This window comes from Phragmites australis, chromosome 5 (genome assembly GCF_958298935.1).
Source record: "Phragmites australis chromosome 5, lpPhrAust1.1, whole genome shotgun sequence".
NCBI classification, from domain to species: Eukaryota; Viridiplantae; Streptophyta; class Magnoliopsida; order Poales; family Poaceae; genus Phragmites; species Phragmites australis.
In genome coordinates, this window is record NC_084925.1 from 36,533,966 (window position 1) to 36,553,807 (window position 19,842).

General features: G+C 44.9%; 1 protein-coding gene across 1 annotated transcript; it reads right to left on the bottom strand.

Moving 5' to 3' along the window:
* Nucleotides 1-901: 901 nt before the first annotated feature.
* LOC133918028 (uncharacterized) lies at nt 902-19,259 on the bottom strand. The gene is made up of 7 exons (XM_062361806.1): nt 18,894-19,259; nt 18,697-18,784; nt 17,952-18,026; nt 14,383-15,938; nt 2,271-2,356; nt 1,325-1,543; nt 902-1,150 (listed from the first exon to the last, which is right to left on the bottom strand). Exons 4-7 carry the CDS (start codon nt 15,935-15,937, stop codon nt 902-904), a joined length of 2,109 nt encoding a protein of 702 aa, XP_062217790.1. The 5' UTR covers nt 15,938; nt 17,952-18,026; nt 18,697-18,784; nt 18,894-19,259.
* Nucleotides 19,260-19,842: the final 583 nt, after the last annotated feature.

A 19,842-nucleotide genomic window follows, 5' to 3' on the forward strand; every position in this document is an offset into this window, starting at 1 on the left:
ATCTTCACGCACTGATAAGCGTTATGCGTGGCTGAAATGAATTTGGCGAGAGTAGGTGTTCCTAGAATGACATTGTATGCCGTCTCAAAGTCAACCATGTCGAACATAATTTTTTCTGTCCAAAAATTGTCATGCTTCCCGAAGCTAATGGGTAGCGATATCTGGCTAATGGGGGTGACCGAAGACTCGAATACTATACCATGGAAGGCTTGAGTAACTAGCTCGATAGCAGACCGAGAGATCCGCATACCTTCGAGTGAATTAGACAAGAGGATGTTCAGGGAACTCCCTCCATCAATAAGGACTCGAGTAACCTTATAGTAATTTATCGTAGGCTCAACCACTATCGGGAAGCAGCCTGATCGTACGAAATTATCCGGGCAATTTTCTTGGCCGAAGGAGATTTCAATATCTGGCTACTTCACAGCTTGACGACCCTTAGGCATGGTGGCTAGGACTTCTAGGGCCACCGTCTTGTACTACCATTTGGACTCGTAGGACGTAAAACCACCGAACATGTGGTCGATTCTCCTCTCGCATGGCTAGAAAGACATCATGTCTATATCGTCCTTACTGTCATCCAAATCAGAGCCTTGCTTTGGGTCATGACCTGAATCTTCTTTCCTTTAGCCGCCTTTTCGACCTCCACCTTGACCAACTTTTTCCACAAGCGACACTAATAGGTGATGTGGTTGTCGGTTTTGTGGAAGTCACACTAGGGCTTTCGGTCTCGTTCACTAAAGCCTGGTGTAAAGCTTCTGCTCCGGGAAGGGTCGTAGCGCAGGTCAAGACTGATGTCGAGTAAATATGCAAAACCTTCATAAAATTTAGCTTTCTTACCCTTTCCTTCCTTGGTGTTCTTCTTGCACTTTCTCTGGGCCCTATCACTGTTGTGCCCGGGTTAAAGACGCTTAATGCCATGAGTCTTTTCTTGAACATAGACGAGCGCAACCTCGGCCCTAGCATACTTATCGATTTGCATGAGCTCCTTAACTGTTTCAGGCTCCTTTATGGAGATGTGCTCAACGCAATGCCACCTCTTAACCACTTGATTACATGTCTGTATGACATCGTAGTCGCTAATCTTGGGGATGGTATTTCGAGTATTGTTGAAGCGATGCACGAAATCACGCAAGGTTTCATTCCCCATCTGCTCACAATGGTGGAGATCATTTTTTGTACCGGGGTGAACGTAGGTACCCAAAAAGTTAGTTCGGAACAGATCACAAAGCTAGTCCCACGAGTAGATTGTCTCTAATTATTGATTGGTCAACCATGTCCTGGTTGTCCCTTCAAGGGACGTGGGAAGGTAATTCGCCATTACCTTCTCGTGACCAGCAGCTGTCTGGATGGTCATGGTATAGATTTGGAGAAACTCAATGGGATTTGTGCTTTCATTGTATTTCTTGATCATCCTGGAGCAAAACCTTGCTGACCATCTTACATTCCATAGATCTGGAGAGAAGGTCCAGCATCCGTTGATAGCACCTTGCTTGGTTCCAGCACCCCCAAGAATATTTCCCATGGCAACCGGAGATTGGTCCTGATTTGATCAATGTTTGAACGTTTTCCGATTAGATTGATGAGGGATAGAAGAAGACTCCTTAGAAGCCTCAAGGCGTCCCTGCCGGTCGTCGATGACCTGACGCAAGTCATTGATTGGATGACCTTTGACCTGTGAGGTCAGACGTCGGTTGTTTGCCCAGTTGTCATCTTGGGAAGCCTTGTTCCTAGGGTTACGCCTCTGCGGGTTTGATGCATCTCGCAACAGGGGATTGTCTGGTGTGCCCCAATTAACACTATTTTTGGCTAGGGCCTAGTGAGAGTTCTCAACCTATAGAAGAAGGATTCTCTTACTAGTTGCAGATTTAAAGCAGCCAGCTTCCCTCTTAATAGTAGGGGGACTGTATAATTGGGGCCCCCATATGGACATGAGGTGGTGTGTCTTCCTGAGACTAACCATTACCTGCTGCTGGGGTCGAAGAACCCTGACCATTCACAAGGTCATCATCATGATGACCCAGATCATCACTCCTCTCTTCGATAGCGAAAACTTCTCGAGGGTGATCTCTGTTATAGGAGGTGTCTAGATCCAACATGGATGCTTCATCGAATTGCTCTAGATTGGTATCATGACAATCTATATTGTTAGAAACTACAGGGATTGATCCCGACTTGTTGTGAATTGGATATTTATAGTTGTCTTGGCAGCCGAGTGGCTCGAACTCTATGCCCTAATCTTTGGTGCATTGATCCATAAATTGACTTACCTCGTCGTTTGAATCATCACCGAAATTCACCTGATCGATCACTGGTTCATCGGAAGGAGAAATAAAGTTGTCGTAGAAACCCTCATCTGAAAAACCAGTTTTTAGCGAAGCTTTTGGTGATGTCGACGGTGTGTAGAACCCCTCATATTTGTCTTGTATTGATCTTAGCCTGTTACAAGGGGGTGTAGCTAGTCTAGATGGATCTAAACCTTGTCGAAAACTTTCTTCTTGGCTTATATTGGCTTGTAGTGCTCTCTAATGACTTTTTTGGGCTTCTATTTCCCCGTAAGGCCCCTTGGCTCCATATATATCGAGGTGTCCTAAGTCTTCTAGACTCCCCCTTCCTATTCTTGAAGATAAACTTTCCCCACTACGGGAGATCTTGGGAACCTACGGGTAGCTTTCTTTCCTCCACGGATCCTCTTCTGATAGATAAAGACAAACCTTGAGAATTATAGGAAATCCTGAGGTACCCGGATCTGGTAACCATCCGTTATTCATCATCATGCTCCAACCTATATCATAAATAGGAATTCATGCTCGTCACCTTCCTCCGGGAAAATGCCGACATGTTCGCGTGGCAATGATCCGACATGCCCAGTATCCCCAGGGAGGTGATTGAGCACAAACTAGCTATATGATCTGACGCAAAACCGATCAAGCAGAAACTTCAGCATTTTGCGCCTGATCGAAAGGAAGCAATTAAAGAGGAAATCGAAAAACTCACCAAGGCATGATTCATTCGAGAGGTGGATCATCCCGAGTGGATCGCTAACCCCATCATAGTTAAAAAATCGAACAGCAAGTGGTGAATGTGCGTTGACTTCACGGATCTCAATAATACTTGCCCCAAAGACGCTTTTCCTCTACCACGAATAGATCAAATAGTAGACTTCACCTCTAGATGTGACTATTTAAGCCTTCTTGATGCCTACTCTGGTTATCATCATATTAGCATGCATCCTGAAGACGAGGAGAAAACCACCTTCATCACTCCATTCGAAGTCTACTGTTATATAAAGATACCCTTCGGACTGAACAATGCTGGTGCTACATATCAACGAGGAATGCAGATATTGCTCCATGACCATATCGATTGAAATATCGAGGCCTACATATATTATCTCATCATCAAAACCAAAAAGAAAGAATATCTCATCTCCAACCTACAAGAGACATTCAACAACCTGCGCAAGAATCGAGGCATGCTGAACCCGAACAAGTGTGTGTTTGGAGTTGATGCGGGGAAGCTACTCGGTTACCTGGTGTTGTTTTAGAGAATCGAAGTCAACCTTGAGAAGATCAAAGCCATTTAAGAGATGCAACCCCCCAAGTCAGTGTGAGGGGTTCAGAGATTAACCAGGTGCATGGCATCCCTTAGCCATTTTATCTCCCAATTCGAAGATCAAGGACTTCCCTTCTTCAAGCAGCTACGACAACACGACAAATTTGCATGGTCAAAAAAGGCATATGAGGCATTCAAACTTTTTAAAAGGTATCTTTCGTCCCCCCTGTGCTAATCACTCCCAACCCGAATGAAGATCTTCTCTTGTACATCGTGATCGAACCACGTGCCATAAGTAGGGTATTGGTGGTGAAAAGAGAAGTGCATGATAAGCGAGAAAAGAGCCAGCGACCAGTGTACTACATTAGCAAAGTACTCCATAGCCCCAAAAAGCAATACCTACAAGTGCAGAAGCTACTATATGTGATGTTGATGGCTTCTCGCAAGCTACGATACTATTTCCAGGCCCACAAGATCACCGTACGATCAATATTCCCACTCGGAGAGATCCTGCACTATAGAGATGCGATATGATGGACCACTAAGTGGTCCGTTGAGCTCAGAGAATTCGACGTTACTTCATGCCTCGAACAACAACCAAGTCACAAGTACTCGCTAACTTCATGGCCGAATGGACAGAGCTCGATCAACTCAAGGACGATCGCGGTGACTTCTCGGATGTACGGACTCTATTCTTCGTGGGGATAGGATTATACTCATCTCTCTCATGGGTATAAGCCTACAATATGCTTTGTATATTGACTTACAGGTCACGAATAATGTAGCCGAATATGAGGGTCTCCTCGCCAGACTCCAAGTAACTTATGCTCTTGGCATCCGCCACTTACTCGTGAAAGGGGATTCATAATTGGTAGTGCACCAAGTTAGCAAGGAGTATCAAACCTCCGATAAGACCATAACAGACTACCTCACAAAGGTGAGGAAGCTGGAAAAGAAATTTATCAGAATCGATGTCAAATCTATCCTAAGGAAGGATAATTGCCTCGCCGATAATCTAGTCTGCATAGCATCCTCATGGTCTCCAGGACAACCTCGGATTTTCATACGAAAAATCTCTAAGCCATTTGTGAAATCATCATATGCCAAAGCCGAATGAGTGGTGGTCTACGAGACCTATAAGCAACTCGGAGGCTCACCAGGGATTGACGCCCCCAAAAGGTGTCGTGGTGGAATTTGTGGCTCAGCTCAAAAATAAAGTTTCATGGATGGACCTAATCCGTAAGTACCTTCAAGATCGAGTTGTGCCTGAGGATGATGCACTAACCGAAAAAAATTTCCTCGATCCAGGATGTATACTGAAGGTGTGTCTAGTCTCTAAATGTGGTTTTGGTAATTAATGACAATACCTATGACTAACAATTGTGTTAAAAATTATTAGTAGGTTGTTTCATAGGTGATGCATGAAGGATTGAATATGGATCATTGAGAAATGGCATGTGATCAAGAGAAATGCATCAAGATGAATGATCTCTAGGAGATGCCCGGGTAAGTGGTGACACTACCTATAGACTAACAATTATATTGGGAATTATTAGTAGGTTGTTCCATAGGAGATGCATAAGTGATAAAGTATGGATTCGTTGAGAAATATCATGAGATCAAAAGATATGCATTGAGGTCATTGAGCTTTAAGTGATGCTCTTGTGATAAAGAAGAAGCTTAAGTGAACAAAGATCATGGAGATCGAGGGTGGACTCAAAGAAGATTGACGTCAAACATCAAGGCTAAGTCACTTGTGGAGATCAAGTGGCTACATGTATATGATTGTCAATTGAGTTGTTATGTACTAACCCATTTTCTATGTGCTTGAAAGTGAGTTGGGGTTAGTTATCATATAAAGGAAATATTGATTTGAGATATTCAATATGCCGAGTTGGAAGAGCAAGATCAAGACAAGTTTACTAGACAACTTGTGTGCTTGATGCTTGTCGTTCATGCCTTGGTGGTGAACCAAATGAAGATGGTGAAAATAGAAGTCTTCCACACTTGGTGCATGGAAGCAATCAAGTGAACTTTATCAAGCTTTCGGAAGATCAAGAGGGGATCAAGATGGGAATCGAGAATGAAAATCGTCATCAAGCTCAAATAACAGTTGATGACAAGCACAGAACAATCATCGAGACTTGGATGATGTGTTCGTCAAGTCCAACAGGATGGCTAACTCAAGGTAAAGGTATAAAAAGTAGGGTATTTTCTTTTACCGGTCAATAGTGATTAGAGAAGAGAAATGACTGAATTAGTATGATAAATGCCATAATTTTAAGAGAGGTCTAGACGATTGCTTGAGTTTTAACATATGTTGATAAAAACAATCTTGCATGTGTATACTCTCTTTTGTAGGATGTTATAGTTTGGGAGAGGCATTGGCTCCTCTCCCAAACCCATCAGTGTCGCTCCCCTGACTACTCCCTCCGGTTGCCCTCATCGGCATGACTTGAGGATGAAGAGGGGAAGAGGCTGCTGCCTTGCCATCATTAACAGAGATGATGTCCGGCACCTCCTCTTCCTCCACCTTGGCTACTGCCTCTTCTTCTAGTACCTTCGCCTCCAAGAGGTCCTAGTCCACTTCGTCTTGGACTTGGGATGACTTAGGGGATGCCGGGGGCTTACCATCTTTAACAGGGATGCCGTTGGTCGCCCTATTTTCTTCAACCTCCTCATCAGAGGAAATGTCAATAACCTTCACCATCGAACCAGATTCAATGGGAGATGATGATGGTGTGAGGGGGGAGTATTCGGTAGAAGACAGAGTGTAGTCTATTGAAGGAGGAGGTTCCATGATTGTACCCAAGATTGGTGCGGCTAAGCTTTGGCACCCTAGTAGCTTTTTATAGGCCAACGGGGTGGGGGACAATATCTCTTCACCTTCTAAAACATTAACTCCAGAAGCAGCCACATAATGGGTCATAGGCACCAAAGTGTCGCTCAGTCGTTGAGGTCATGTCTTTTTGGTTGACCTGTGCGAACAAAGAGACGATCAGTCGGAGTGGCTATTTGCCCTATGTATTTTTCAACGCGTTGAGCAATTTAGAAGATGGAACATTCTTTTGTTGTACCCATGTAGTCCTTTTTTCTGACAGAGAATCTCTTCACCAACATGTGAAACTTTAGTTGCGACAGTTCAACTTTTGAGCCTAGCCAATGATGAGTCTTATCACCCCTGTCCTTTGGCAAGGACAAGAGAATCTTTGCGGGCTAATCAGAAATCCTACTCAGATGGAATACCTTTTCGAGAGCTCGCTTTAGGACCTGGTGGCATTCAGATCCTGAGTAGGTGAACTAAGATCCCAATAGAACATGGTTAGATGTATCATCCTAATCGGAAAACTGAGTCTTACTCGATGAAGTGGTATGACAAAATGCTTATCTTTTCTAGCCAAACATTTGACCTATCCAAACCTCATTTCACATACTGATGAGGAGCTTAACGATGACTACTAGATAATTACCATGTCTGGGTATCCTAGGGTTTTTTTAATTCTCGGAATGTATCTTTATCTCTGGGAAGAGGGTCCCTAGATGAAAGAAAACTGCTTGTAAGAGTTAAGGGTATCTCATAAACAAGTAATTTTATCTCCAAGAATGAAAAGGAATACTCCAGAGGGCATACAACGGCCCCATACATATACGAAGTCTGGACTTCTACGGAGGACACACTACATAAGAAACCATCAAATGAGACAAGTCATTAGTGACAGCTACTCAGTACGCGTCATTAATGCACTATTAGTGATAGGTTAAATGATGATCCATAACTAATATATGGCTCGGGTTGGGACTCGGCCAAGACCTATCATTAATGAGGGGTCATTAGTAACGGCGAGGGAATAATCTGTCACTAAAGATACTAGTGACGGGTCACCTCAAAACCTGTCATTAATGATAGAGTCATTAGTAATGGGTAGAGAGAGCACACTCATTAGTGACGGGTGACCTCAAAGATCATCACTAATAATGGAGTCATTAGTGACGGGTAGAGAGAGCACACTCATTAGTGAAGGGTGACCTTAAAGCTCGTCACTAATGATAGAGTTATTAGTGACGGGTCGAGAGAGCACACTTATTAGTGACGGGTTATCTAAAGGTCTATCACTAACGAGTCAGTTATTAGTGACAGATAGAGAAGGTACTCTTATTAGTGACGGGTGATAAAGACACCTGTCAGTAATGGTTGACTCATTAGTAACGGGCCTTTAGGTGATCCGTCACTAATAACTGGTCGGATCCCGAGTCATTGTTGGTCGGGTAAAAAATTCATAACTTTTTTATACTAACTCAGATGGGGAAAAACTTTATATGAAAATTGTAGCCATCGATGAGGTCTACAATTTTGTAGTTGATCACTTTTTTATTTGAATCCATAGTGCTGCACAAATAAATATATAAAGACTGTCAAAGGAACCACACATAATGCCACAAACTAAATGTTGGATCTAGTGTAAAACTAGTAGGAATCATTGAAAAAGACATAGATTTTTATCGTGAGTTTGGTCACAAAATTGAAAATTGCAAACTCAAAGATTTTTATCGTGATTTTAGTAACTCGGATTGATGAAACATCTGCGCAGCACTAATTTTCAAATGTAGCACTATGTCTCCAAAAATTTTAGGCAAATCAGAGAAAGTCAATTTTCGATGAAAAACTTTGGAGGTCCTGTCGAGGGTCTTCCGAGCCTTTTTTGGATCAAGAAAGGTACATGTCTAAATACGTGAATTTTTGTGCCTCCTAGTTAGCTTCAAAAGTAGATGTGAAACGTTGAAATCGAACTCCGGATGTAAAATGTGAGGAACCGTCCAAATAATATTCTAATTAATCACCAGGAGGATCATTATTCATAATCACAACCTCGATGATTAACCAAAATATCATCCCGGTAGTCCCGGCACGTGTTTTGTGCCCAAGATCGGAACACATGCCTTTCCAACATGTACATCACAACAAAGCTTAAGAAAGAGCGAGTAATTAACATTATATTACAAGTTCTTAAGCATGCAATAAGTTATCATAATTTACAGCAAAAGAGAATTAGGAGGAGACTAAAATCTGCTCAACTCCTAACCAGCAAAAGAACTAAGCAGCGGAAGACTAAAAGCTATACAACAAAAGGATATGGAGCCACATGCCCTTAGGCTCCATACCCGAACACCGAGTTCGGAGTAGAATGTGCTACTCCTGCCCGCCACCCTGATCGGCAGGCACAAAGTAGCCAAACACCGCCTCTTCCTCAACAGCAGCACTTGAAACGCAGGCATGAGTACGAAGGGTACTCGCAAGACTTAAACCATATAGAGCACATAAACATAGCTCGACTCCAAGGATTATGCATTGAGCCATTAGCAAGGATAAAGCCATATGGTTATGTTAAACATTAGCGGTAAGCAATCTAAACATCTATGTGTGAGCAACTAACTTAACCAACAACATGATTCTACCCTACATATACCAACTGAACATAAAGGTAACTGTAACCAACATAAACATAAAACTAGAACCAACATGAGTATATATGTAACCAAGAACCAACTCGCCCATCTCCCACATAACCAACCACAACCACAATCGAAACTCTACGACCGGGTGCAAATGAAACAATAGCATGCTCATGACCGAGAGCGCGGCAGTTCGAACTGTTTATACACCCTGCAGGGGGATACTCCTGGACCCACACGACTCGGGGACCATACGGCTTGTGCCACCCGCTAAAGTGCACACAAGGGGGTACCCGTGTCAACCTTTCCCAACCAGCCCCAACCGTGTGGGGCATGCATCGCTCGGCGCGGCGATACTAGAACTACTCCCGGAGCAAACTAGTACCGCTTACAAGCCCGCCCGCTCACACCGTCGATGTCCACGCCCACAAAGCCACAGCTGCGAAGGTATTCGGCTCGCCTTACCATTAGATCGGCATGTGGTGAGTAAGGTAAGTGCTAAAGCCAACTACCCCGACGATCGGCCTTAAACGATGCAAGCGGTCTACGGTGTCCGGTCTTCCTCTACCGGCCTACCCAGGGGAACTCCACATCCGGGCAGGACAAAACACCATCCTAGCACCGCCCACATCTCGTCTCATACTCACCACTCATACAACCATCACCAACCAATCTCCAACATTGTGATCATAACAACAGTAAATAATGCCTATGCTCGCGAACGATGAAACCATTCACCGCTCGACTTCTACCGAAAGACCTATGCATTGCTAAGCATTTCGATTAATTTGTAATCTAGACAACAACATATTCAAGGCAACAAGGGTATGGATAAACAACATATCAAGGTAGAGGATATGCAATTCAACATAGGATCTACCCATTTATACCCGACAATAACTCACTAAACATGCAAACATACACAAGCATAATTTATCAATTTTAGACTTCATTCAATTCGATTAAATGGGTGCAATATGCAAACATAATAGGTTGCTTGCCTTGATGCACTGGTTCACAAAGGTGCGGCGCCTCGGGATCGACCTCGGTCTCCGGGATCGATGGATCAGCGCGTTCTAAGAAACATAACGCGTGCAATGATAAGCATAAATGAAATGCAACAATCTAAGCCACAAGGTGCAAATGATGAAATATCATGAAAATGTACTTTAAAATGTAGGAAAATATTTTTCCTAACTAGAACAAGTCATAAGAAGACTAGCAAAATTGGTTTCATCCATTTTGGATCTGTAAAGAATTAATGGTGAATTAATGAAGCTTAAGCCTAATTAATTAGCCTCAAAATTTTAATTCGATATTAAATTGCTGGGGATATTTTTAATAGATAGAGTAGTTTATTATGAAACCAACAAAATTGGTTTCATGATTTTTGGAGTTCGTATGAATTAATTATGAATTTTACAAGTTTCAGCAGAGACTGATGAACAGTGCACCCGGATACTCCGGTGAAGGCCGGATACTCCGGGGTAGCTCCAGAACTGGGCTGTTTTGAGGGGAAAAATGCCCGGAACGAATTGCAATCTTCTCCAAACCAAAAGGGAACATGTTTGAGCTAGTTCAAGGGTTCTAGAACTCATTTAACAACTTAGAAACTCCATTCCTAACTCAAATTCATCCAATTCCTCAATTTAGGGTTAAACTCACAAAAACTCATGAATTTCACTCTTTTGCAAAATCGACCAATCGAATCACGAATTCCTGCTATGGGGAGCCTAAGAGACTTACCCACAACACTTGTGAAGGTTAGTGGCCGCCGGGTGATGAAGAAAACGGTGGGAAATCGAAGAATTCCGGCGTTCTTCACTTTTCAACCCTATCACCAAAAGACATCCAAATCGGCTCAAATCCTTCGGGAATGAGCAAACAAATTGGAGGAATGGAATGCTTGTGAGCTTGTGATCGCAATGGTACCACATGCATACCTTGATTCGGCTCCTAGAGCACGGATTTGAGGGAGAAAGGGAGAGGGGCTTGAGAGAGTGAGAGAGGGAGGTGGCTCCCTTGCTTGCACGGGAGAGGCACGGGAGTGAGGTGGGGCTGCTGTGGAGTTGGCAGCCGAGTGAGGGAGAGAGAGTGAGGTGTGGGGCCGGCCAGCTGGTGGGTCCCACATGGTAAGGAAAGAGTCCGCTTTGACTGCGAAATTCATTCTTTTCGCTCCCGAATTCGATTCTCTCATCCGATTGACAAGAAACGAATTGCGCTAGAGTTATAAAACAAAATTACACAAAATTAAACATAATGCTTAAGAAGCATAATTATGCTTAATTATGTGATTATGGAATTTGGGACGTGACAAACCTCCCCCCCTTAAAAGGAATCTCGCCCCGAGATTCGGTACGAGTCGGGGAAGAGCACGATGAGTCTAGGAACCACGCTGTGAGAGGTAGGATCCAATGAACATTTCCATTTAACACGGTGATGAACACATACATGCGAAATGTTCCAACTGTGCAAAATTTACAACGACTTTTCCAAGCCTGCAAAGAGCTCGGGATACTCGGAGCGGATCTTATCCTCACGCTCCCAAGTTGCCTCGTCTTCCGAGTGGTTGCTCCATTGGACTTTGATGAATTTGATGGAACTTCGCCGTGTCTGGCGTTCGGCTTCGTCCAAGATACGGAGTGGCCGCTCACAATATGTCAAGTCCGGTTGCAACTCTTGGGGTGCAACATCGACAACTTCCGTTGGGACTCGGAGACATTTCTTCAATTGTGACACATGGAACACATTGTGCACGGCGGAGAGAGACGGAGGTAAGTCCAGTTGATATGCCACCTCTCCACGACGAGCAACAATCTGGAATGGTCCCACGTATCGAGGCGCTAACTTGCCTCGAACTTGGAATCGGCGAACACCCTTGAGCGGTGAAACCTTGAGGTATACATAATCTCCAATTGCGAACTCGAGGTCTCGGCGACGACGATCCGCATAGCTCTTTTGCCGGGATTGAGCCGTGAGAAGACTCTTGCGGATATTTAGAACATGATCTTCCGCCTCCTTGACCAAATCCGGACCTAGATAAGCACGTTCGCCGGATTCGGACCAATTTAGCGGCGTTCGACATCTCCGGCCATAAAGAGCCTCAAACGGCGCCATCTCAATACTAGCTTGGAAGCTGTTATTGTAGGAGAATTCTGCGAATGGCAGGCATATGTCCCACTTCTTCCCATAAGTGAGAACACACGCTCGGAGCATGTCTTCTAGAATTTGGTTCACCCTCTCGGTTTGACCGTCTGTCTGAGGATGATATGCCGTGCTGTGAAAAAGCTCGGTTTCCATAGCCTCTTGGAAGCTCCTCCAGAAATGAGAAGTGAATTGCGTGCCTCGATCGGAGACAATCTTCTTCGGAATACCATGAAGGCAAACTATCCTGGTGAGGTACAACTCCGCATATTGCTTGGCCGAAAATGTGGTCTTGACGGGCAAGAAATGAGCGGACTTCGTAAATCGGTCCACAATCACCCATATAGAGTCGTACCCATTCGAGGTCTTCGGCAAGCCGGTAATGAAATCCATTCCAATTTCCTCCCACTTCCAGGAAGGAATGGGCAAAGGCTGAAGTGTACCGGCTGGCCTGAGATGCTCGGCCTTCACTCTTCGGCAGACATCACACTCAGCTACATATCGAGCGATCTCTCGCTTCATGCGAGTCCACCAAAATCTCGGCTTGAGGTCTTGATACATTTTTGTGCTTCCCGGATGAATAGAGAGCAATGAATCATGAGCCTCATCAAGAATCTTCTTTCTCAAAGCCTCAACCTTCGGAACCACGAGACGGTTCCCAAACCATAGAATGCCCTGCTCATCTCCAGAAAAGCATAAGGCTTGACCGATCTTCATCTTCTCTCGGATTCGAGCCATGCCTTTGTCATCCTTCTGAGCTGCCTTGATCTCATCCAGAAGAGTGGATTTGATCTCCAGGATGGCAATGAATCCATCCGTGACCATCTCGAGCCCAAGCCGTCGGAACTCATCACAAAGTGTGGAATTTCCGGGCTCGACCCTAAGACAATGGCAATGAGCTTTCCGGCTCAAGGCATCGGCGACCACATTCGCCTTGCCGGGGTGATAATGAACTTCCAGCTCGTAGTCCTTAATCAGCTCGAGCCATCTTCGCTGCCTCATATTCAAATCTGCTTGAGTGAAGATGTACTTCAAACTCTTGTGATCCGTATAGATACGGCACAAGTTTCCCAACAAGTAATGACGCCAAATCTTCAGAGCGTGCACGACAGCAGCAAGCTCTAAGTCATGTGTCGGATAATTCTCCTCGTGGCGCTTCAACTGTCGTGAGGCATAAGCGACAACCCTACCTTCTTGCATAAGGACACATCCGAGGCCCATGCGAGAAGCATCGCAATAAACATCGAAACTCTTGCTCATATCGGGCTGAGCGAGAACTGGAGCGGTCGTGAGCAACTTCTTCAAAGTCTGAAAGGCGGACTCACACTCACTTGACCACTCGAACTGGTTGCCCTGCTTCAACAACTCAGTCATTGGCTTGGCAATCTTGGAGAAGTTCTCGATGAACCGGCGGTAATAGCCCGCAAGTCCGAGAAAACTCCGGATGTCAGTGACATTCTTGGGCTGCACCCAATTGAGCACATCCTGCACCTTGCTCGGGTCGACTGCAACACCGTTTTCTGATAGAACATGACCCAGAAAAGCTACCTTCCTAAGCCAGAACTCACATTTGCTGAACTTGGCATAAAGTTGATGATCTCTGAGTCGGCCAAGGACAATACGGAGGTGCTCAACATGTTCTGCATCAGTCTTAGAGTATATAAGAATGTCGTCGATGAAAACCACGACAAACTTATCCAATTCCTCCATGAACACCGTGTTCATCAAGTACATGAAAAATGCCGGTGCATTCGTCAATCCGAAGGACATGACGGTGAATTCATATAAGCCATAGCGAGTCGAGAAAGCCGTCTTCGGAATATCCTCCGGTCGGACTTTGATTTGATGATAGCCCAGTCTTAAGTCAATCTTTGAGAAAACCCGGGCTCCAGTCAATTGATCAAACAGAATATCAATCCTAGGGAGAGGATATTTGTTCTTGATAGTGACCTCATTCAACGGACGGTAATCAACACACATCCGTAGGGTACCATCCTTCTTCTTCACAAAGAGTGCCGAGCATCCCCAAGGCGAGGAGCTCGGACGAATGAACCCCTTCTCCAGCAACTCCTTCAATTGTTTCTTCAGTTCCACTAATTCATTAGGTGGCATCCGATACGACCTCTTTGAGATTGGAGCTGCACCGGGCACGAGATCAATAGAAAACTCGACTGCTCGGTCGGGCGGCATTCCTGGCAACTCATCCGGAAAGACATCCGGGAATTCCCATACCACAGGAATACTCATCATGTCTACGGTGGGGGATAGCCTTCAAGGCAAAAAGACAAGATTTGTCACCCTCAAGCTTCAATTGAATACGAGTGTTGGACGGACCATTTAGAGTAACTGTCCGCTGAGCACAACCTAAGACTGCCTCATTCTTGGTGAGCCAGTTCATCCCCAATATAATATCTATTCCCTTCGAGTTCATCACTAGCAAATTTGCCCCAAAAGATATCTCATTGATGATTATCGAGGCGTTGGACACGCATTGCTTAATAAGGACCTTGGCTCCAGGTGCATCTATAAGATAGGGCGTAGGGGTGGTGCTGACTGTCAACCCATGACGCTGAGTATAACTTGCCGCTATGAAGCAGTGAGAAGCTCCAGAATCGAAAAGAACAACTGCTGGAGCTATGACAGAATGTGAATGCACAATCAACGTACCCATCAGGACGGTGTCACTCTCGTGAACGTCTTCAGCGGTGGTGTGGCGTGCTCGGCCACGCTTGGGGACGTGGGTCGCCTGAGAGGACTGTGGTCCAGATTGAGCCGGTGGTGGCCTTGGAGCGGTCACCACGGCTCCCGACCTCGGGTAGGGGCAATCCCGCGCGTAGTGGCCGACACGGCCGCAGTTGTAGCATGGGCCGCCAGGGCCACCAGTCACGCTCACTTGCGAAGCGGTCGGTCGTGGAGGCTGTCCCTGTGGAGCTGAGAACGACGGGCGTTGCACGAGCCACATCGGACGAGGAGCACTTGATGCCGGCACGCGAGATGGTGGAGGTAGACTCTCCGTGCGGGCGCGCTGCAAGCTCCCGCCCACAGAAGGCGAGGGACCCCTCTTGCGCTTCTTCTCCTCCTGGTGGTTCTTGAGCTTGAACTCCACCGTGAGCGAGGTGCTCACAAGTTTGTTGAAATCGGCGAACTCGTGCGCCGACAACCGGTCTTGCATCTTTGAATTGAGACCGTTAATGAAGCGGTATTGTTTCCGCTCGTCAGTGCTCACTTCATCTTGAGCATATTGTGCAAGGTGGTTGAACACCTGCACATATTCCATCACCGATCGGCCTCCCTGCTTGAGGTCCATGAATTCCCGTCGCTTGATCTCCATAAGACCCTTGGGAATGTGGAAATCCCGGAATGCCTGGCGGAACTCCGCCCAAGACACCTGGTGGTTGGCAGGGTGCATGGCCAAGTAGTTGGACCACCATGCGCCCGCCGGGCCCTGAAGTTGGTGGGCGGCGAAGAGCGTCTTCTCGTGATCCTCGCATCTGAGGAGAGCAAGTTTCTGCTCGATAGTCCGGAGCCAGTGGTCGGCATCCAGAGGATCCTCAACCCGCGAGAAAACCGGCGGCTGAGTCCTCAGGAAATCCGAGAAATCATCTCGGCGCCCGGCTCCACCCCCTCCATGAGGAGTCGTGTTGCGCACGAGAGCCTCCAGAAGCGCCTGATTAGTCTGGCGGTTCTGCTCAATCTGCATGAGCACTTCCGCCATTGTTGGCGGCGGGGGAGGGTTATTCTCATTCGAGCCCTCGGGATCATCCGACTCACGACGAGTTCTCACCATACTGTACCGACAAAACAAAAAAGGGAAACGTCAAATTCCAACATAACCTAAAAGCATTCGCCGGATATCATTTACTAGCCCCCCCATAATACATGTATATAGATCATGCATGCATGAATGCAGTATGAGAATGACGCTATGCTCGATCCTAGATACCGTTTCTTTCCCGTGCACTTCTCTCCACAACAAACATCGAAACTCACAAGCAGTTATACTTAGGGGCATAATATAGCAGATTCATACATATTGACAGGAAAATGTATAAGTAAACTTTAGTTGGTTGCTTAGTGGGTTTGACACACTTACTAAACAACGTTCTAATTGTGTTTAGGCTACTTAATTAAACCAAGCTCTGATACCACGCTGTGAGGAACCGTCCAAATAATATTCTAATTAATCACCAGGAGGATCATTATTCATAATCACAACCTCGATGATTAACCAAAATATCATCCCGGTAGTCCCGGCACGTGTTTTGTGCCCAAGATCGGAACACATGCCTTTCCAACATGTACATCACAACAAAGCTTAAGAAAGAGCGAGTAATTAACATTATATTACAAGTTCTTAAGCATGCAATAAGTTATCATAATTTACAGCAAAAGAGAATTAGGAGGAGACTAAAATCTGCTCAACTCCTAACCAGCAAAAGAACTAAGCAGCGGAAGACTAAAAGCTATACAACAAAAGGATATGGAGCCACATGCCCTTAGGCTCCATACCCGAACACCGAGTTCGGAGTAGAATGTGCTACTCCTGCCCGCCACCCTGATCGGCAGGCACAAAGTAGCCAAACACCGCCTCTTCCTCAACAGCAGCACCTGAAACGCAGGCATGAGTACGAAGGGTACTCGCAAGACTTAAACCATATAGAGCACATAAACATAGCTCGACTCCAAGGATTATGCATTGAGCCATTAGCAAGGATAAAGCCATATGGTTATGTTAAACATTAGCGGTAAGCAATCTAAACATCTATGTGTGAGCAACTAACTTAACCAACAACATGATTCTACCCTACATATACCAACTGAACATAAAGGTAACTGTAACCAACATAAACATAAAACTAGAACCAACATGAGTATATATGTAACCAAGAACCAACTCGCCCATCTCCCACATAACCAACCACAACCACAATCGAAACTCTACGACCGGGTGCAAATGAAACAATAGCATGCTCATGACCGAGAGCGCGGCAGTTCGAACTGTTTATACACCCTGCAGGGGGATACTCCTGGACCCACACGACTCGGGGACCATACGGCTTGTGCCACCCGCTAAAGTGCACACAAGGGGGTACCCGTGTCAACCTTTCCCAACCAGCCCCAACCGTGTGGGGCATGCATCGCTCGGCGCGGCGATACTAGAACTACTCCCGGAGCAAACTAGTACCGCTTACAAGCCCGCCCGCTCACACCGTCGATGTCCACGCCCACAAAGCCACAGCTGCGAAGGTATTCGGCTCGCCTTACCATTAGATCGGCATGTGGTGAGTAAGGTAAGTGCTAAAGCCAACTACCCCGACGATCGGCCTTAAACGATGCAAGCGGTCTACGGTGTCCGGTCTTCCTCTACCGGCCTACCCAGGGGAACTCCACATCCGGGCAGGACAAAACACCATCCTAGCACCGCCCACATCTCGTCTCATACTCACCACTCATACAACCATCACCAACCAATCTCCAACATTGTGATCATAACAACAGTAAATAATGCCTATGCTCGCGAACGATGAAACCATTCACCGCTCGACTTCTACCGAAAGACCTATGCATTGCTAAGCATTTCGATTAATTTGTAATCTAGACAACAACATATTCAAGGCAACAAGGGTATGGATAAACAACATATCAAGGTAGAGGATATGCAATTCAACATAGGATCTACCCATTTATACCCGACAATAACTCACTAAACATGCAAACATACACAAGCATAATTTATCAATTTTAGACTTCATTCAATTCGATTAAATGGGTGCAATATGCAAACATAATAGGTTGCTTGCCTTGATGCACTGGTTCACAAAGGTGCGGCGCCTCGGGATCGACCTCGGTCTCCGGGATCGATGGATCAGCGCGTTCTAAGAAACATAACGCGTGCAATGATAAGCATAAATGAAATGCAACAATCTAAGCCACAAGGTGCAAATGATGAAATATCATGAAAATGTACTTTAAAATGTAGGAAAATATTTTTCCTAACTAGAACAAGTCATAAGAAGACTAGCAAAATTGGTTTCATCCATTTTGGATCTGTAAAGAATTAATGGTGAATTAATGAAGCTTAAGCCTAATTAATTAGCCTCAAAATTTTAATTCGATATTAAATTGCTGGGGATATTTTTAATAGATAGAGTAGTTTATTATGAAACCAACAAAATTGGTTTCATGATTTTTGGAGTTCGTATGAATTAATTATGAATTTTACAAGTTTCAGCAGAGACTGATGAACAGTGCACCCGGATACTCCGGTGAAGGCCGGATACTCCGGGGTAGCTCCAGAACTGGGCTGTTTTGAGGGGAAAAATGCCCGGAACGAATTGCAATCTTCTCCAAACCAAAAGGGAACATGTTTGAGCTAGTTCAAGGGTTCTAGAACTCATTTAACAACTTAGAAACTCCATTCCTAACTCAAATTCATCCAATTCCTCAATTTAGGGTTAAACTCACAAAAACTCATGAATTTCACTCTTTTGCAAAATCGACCAATCGAATCACGAATTCCTGCTATGGGGAGCCTAAGAGACTTACCCACAACACTTGTGAAGGTTAGTGGCCGCCGGGTGATGAAGAAAACGGTGGGAAATCGAAGAATTCCGGCGTTCTTCACTTTTCAACCCTATCACCAAAAGACATCCAAATCGGCTCAAATCCTTCGGGAATGAGCAAACAAATTGGAGGAATGGAATGCTTGTGAGCTTGTGATCGCAATGGTACCACATGCATACCTTGATTCGGCTCCTAGAGCACGGATTTGAGGGAGAAAGGGAGAGGGGCTTGAGAGAGTGAGAGAGGGAGGTGGCTCCCTTGCTTGCACGGGAGAGGCACGGGAGTGAGGTGGGGCTGCTGTGGAGTTGGCAGCCGAGTGAGGGAGAGAGAGTGAGGTGTGGGGCCGGCCAGCTGGTGGGTCCCACATGGTAAGGAAAGAGTCCGCTTTGACTGCGAAATTCATTCTTTTCGCTCCCGAATTCGATTCTCTCATCCGATTGACAAGAAACGAATTGCGCTAGAGTTATAAAACAAAATTACACAAAATTAAACATAATGCTTAAGAAGCATAATTATGCTTAATTATGTGATTATGGAATTTGGGACGTGACATAAAAGTTATGGTTGTTTTACTGAACACTGTATGGGTTGGATATAAACTTTTTCATGCGGAATCAGATGAAGATAAATTTTATAGGAACATTGTATTGTAGAATTCGGCAAGAACTACAACTTTATAGTTAACAAAATTTTCATTTAAGATCATTAGTAAAATTATAACAATTGATAAAATTTGACAAAATTAGTCATTAGTGACGCGTTACTAATGATATTTGATAAGAAGGTTAAAAGGATAAAATATCTAGTTTTTATCATAACTACGTGATAGCAGAGGTGGTAAGGTAGCTACACGCGCGAGGAGGAGGTCGCAGGTTCGATTCCCATGGAACGTAAATTTGAAAACAATATGAAAAAAGCATGGCTTGTGAGGATATGGGATGATCATGCATTGGGATGGCTCGGGTGAAAAAAATAATTTTTTGACTTTTTTATCCAAAAATACGAAAAATGTTCATCAGTTATTATGACGGCTTAAGATTATAACCCGTCACTAACATTAGTGACGGGTCACAATTGTGACTCATCACTAATGATCTTACTCCCGTCACTAATGACATATCATTAGTG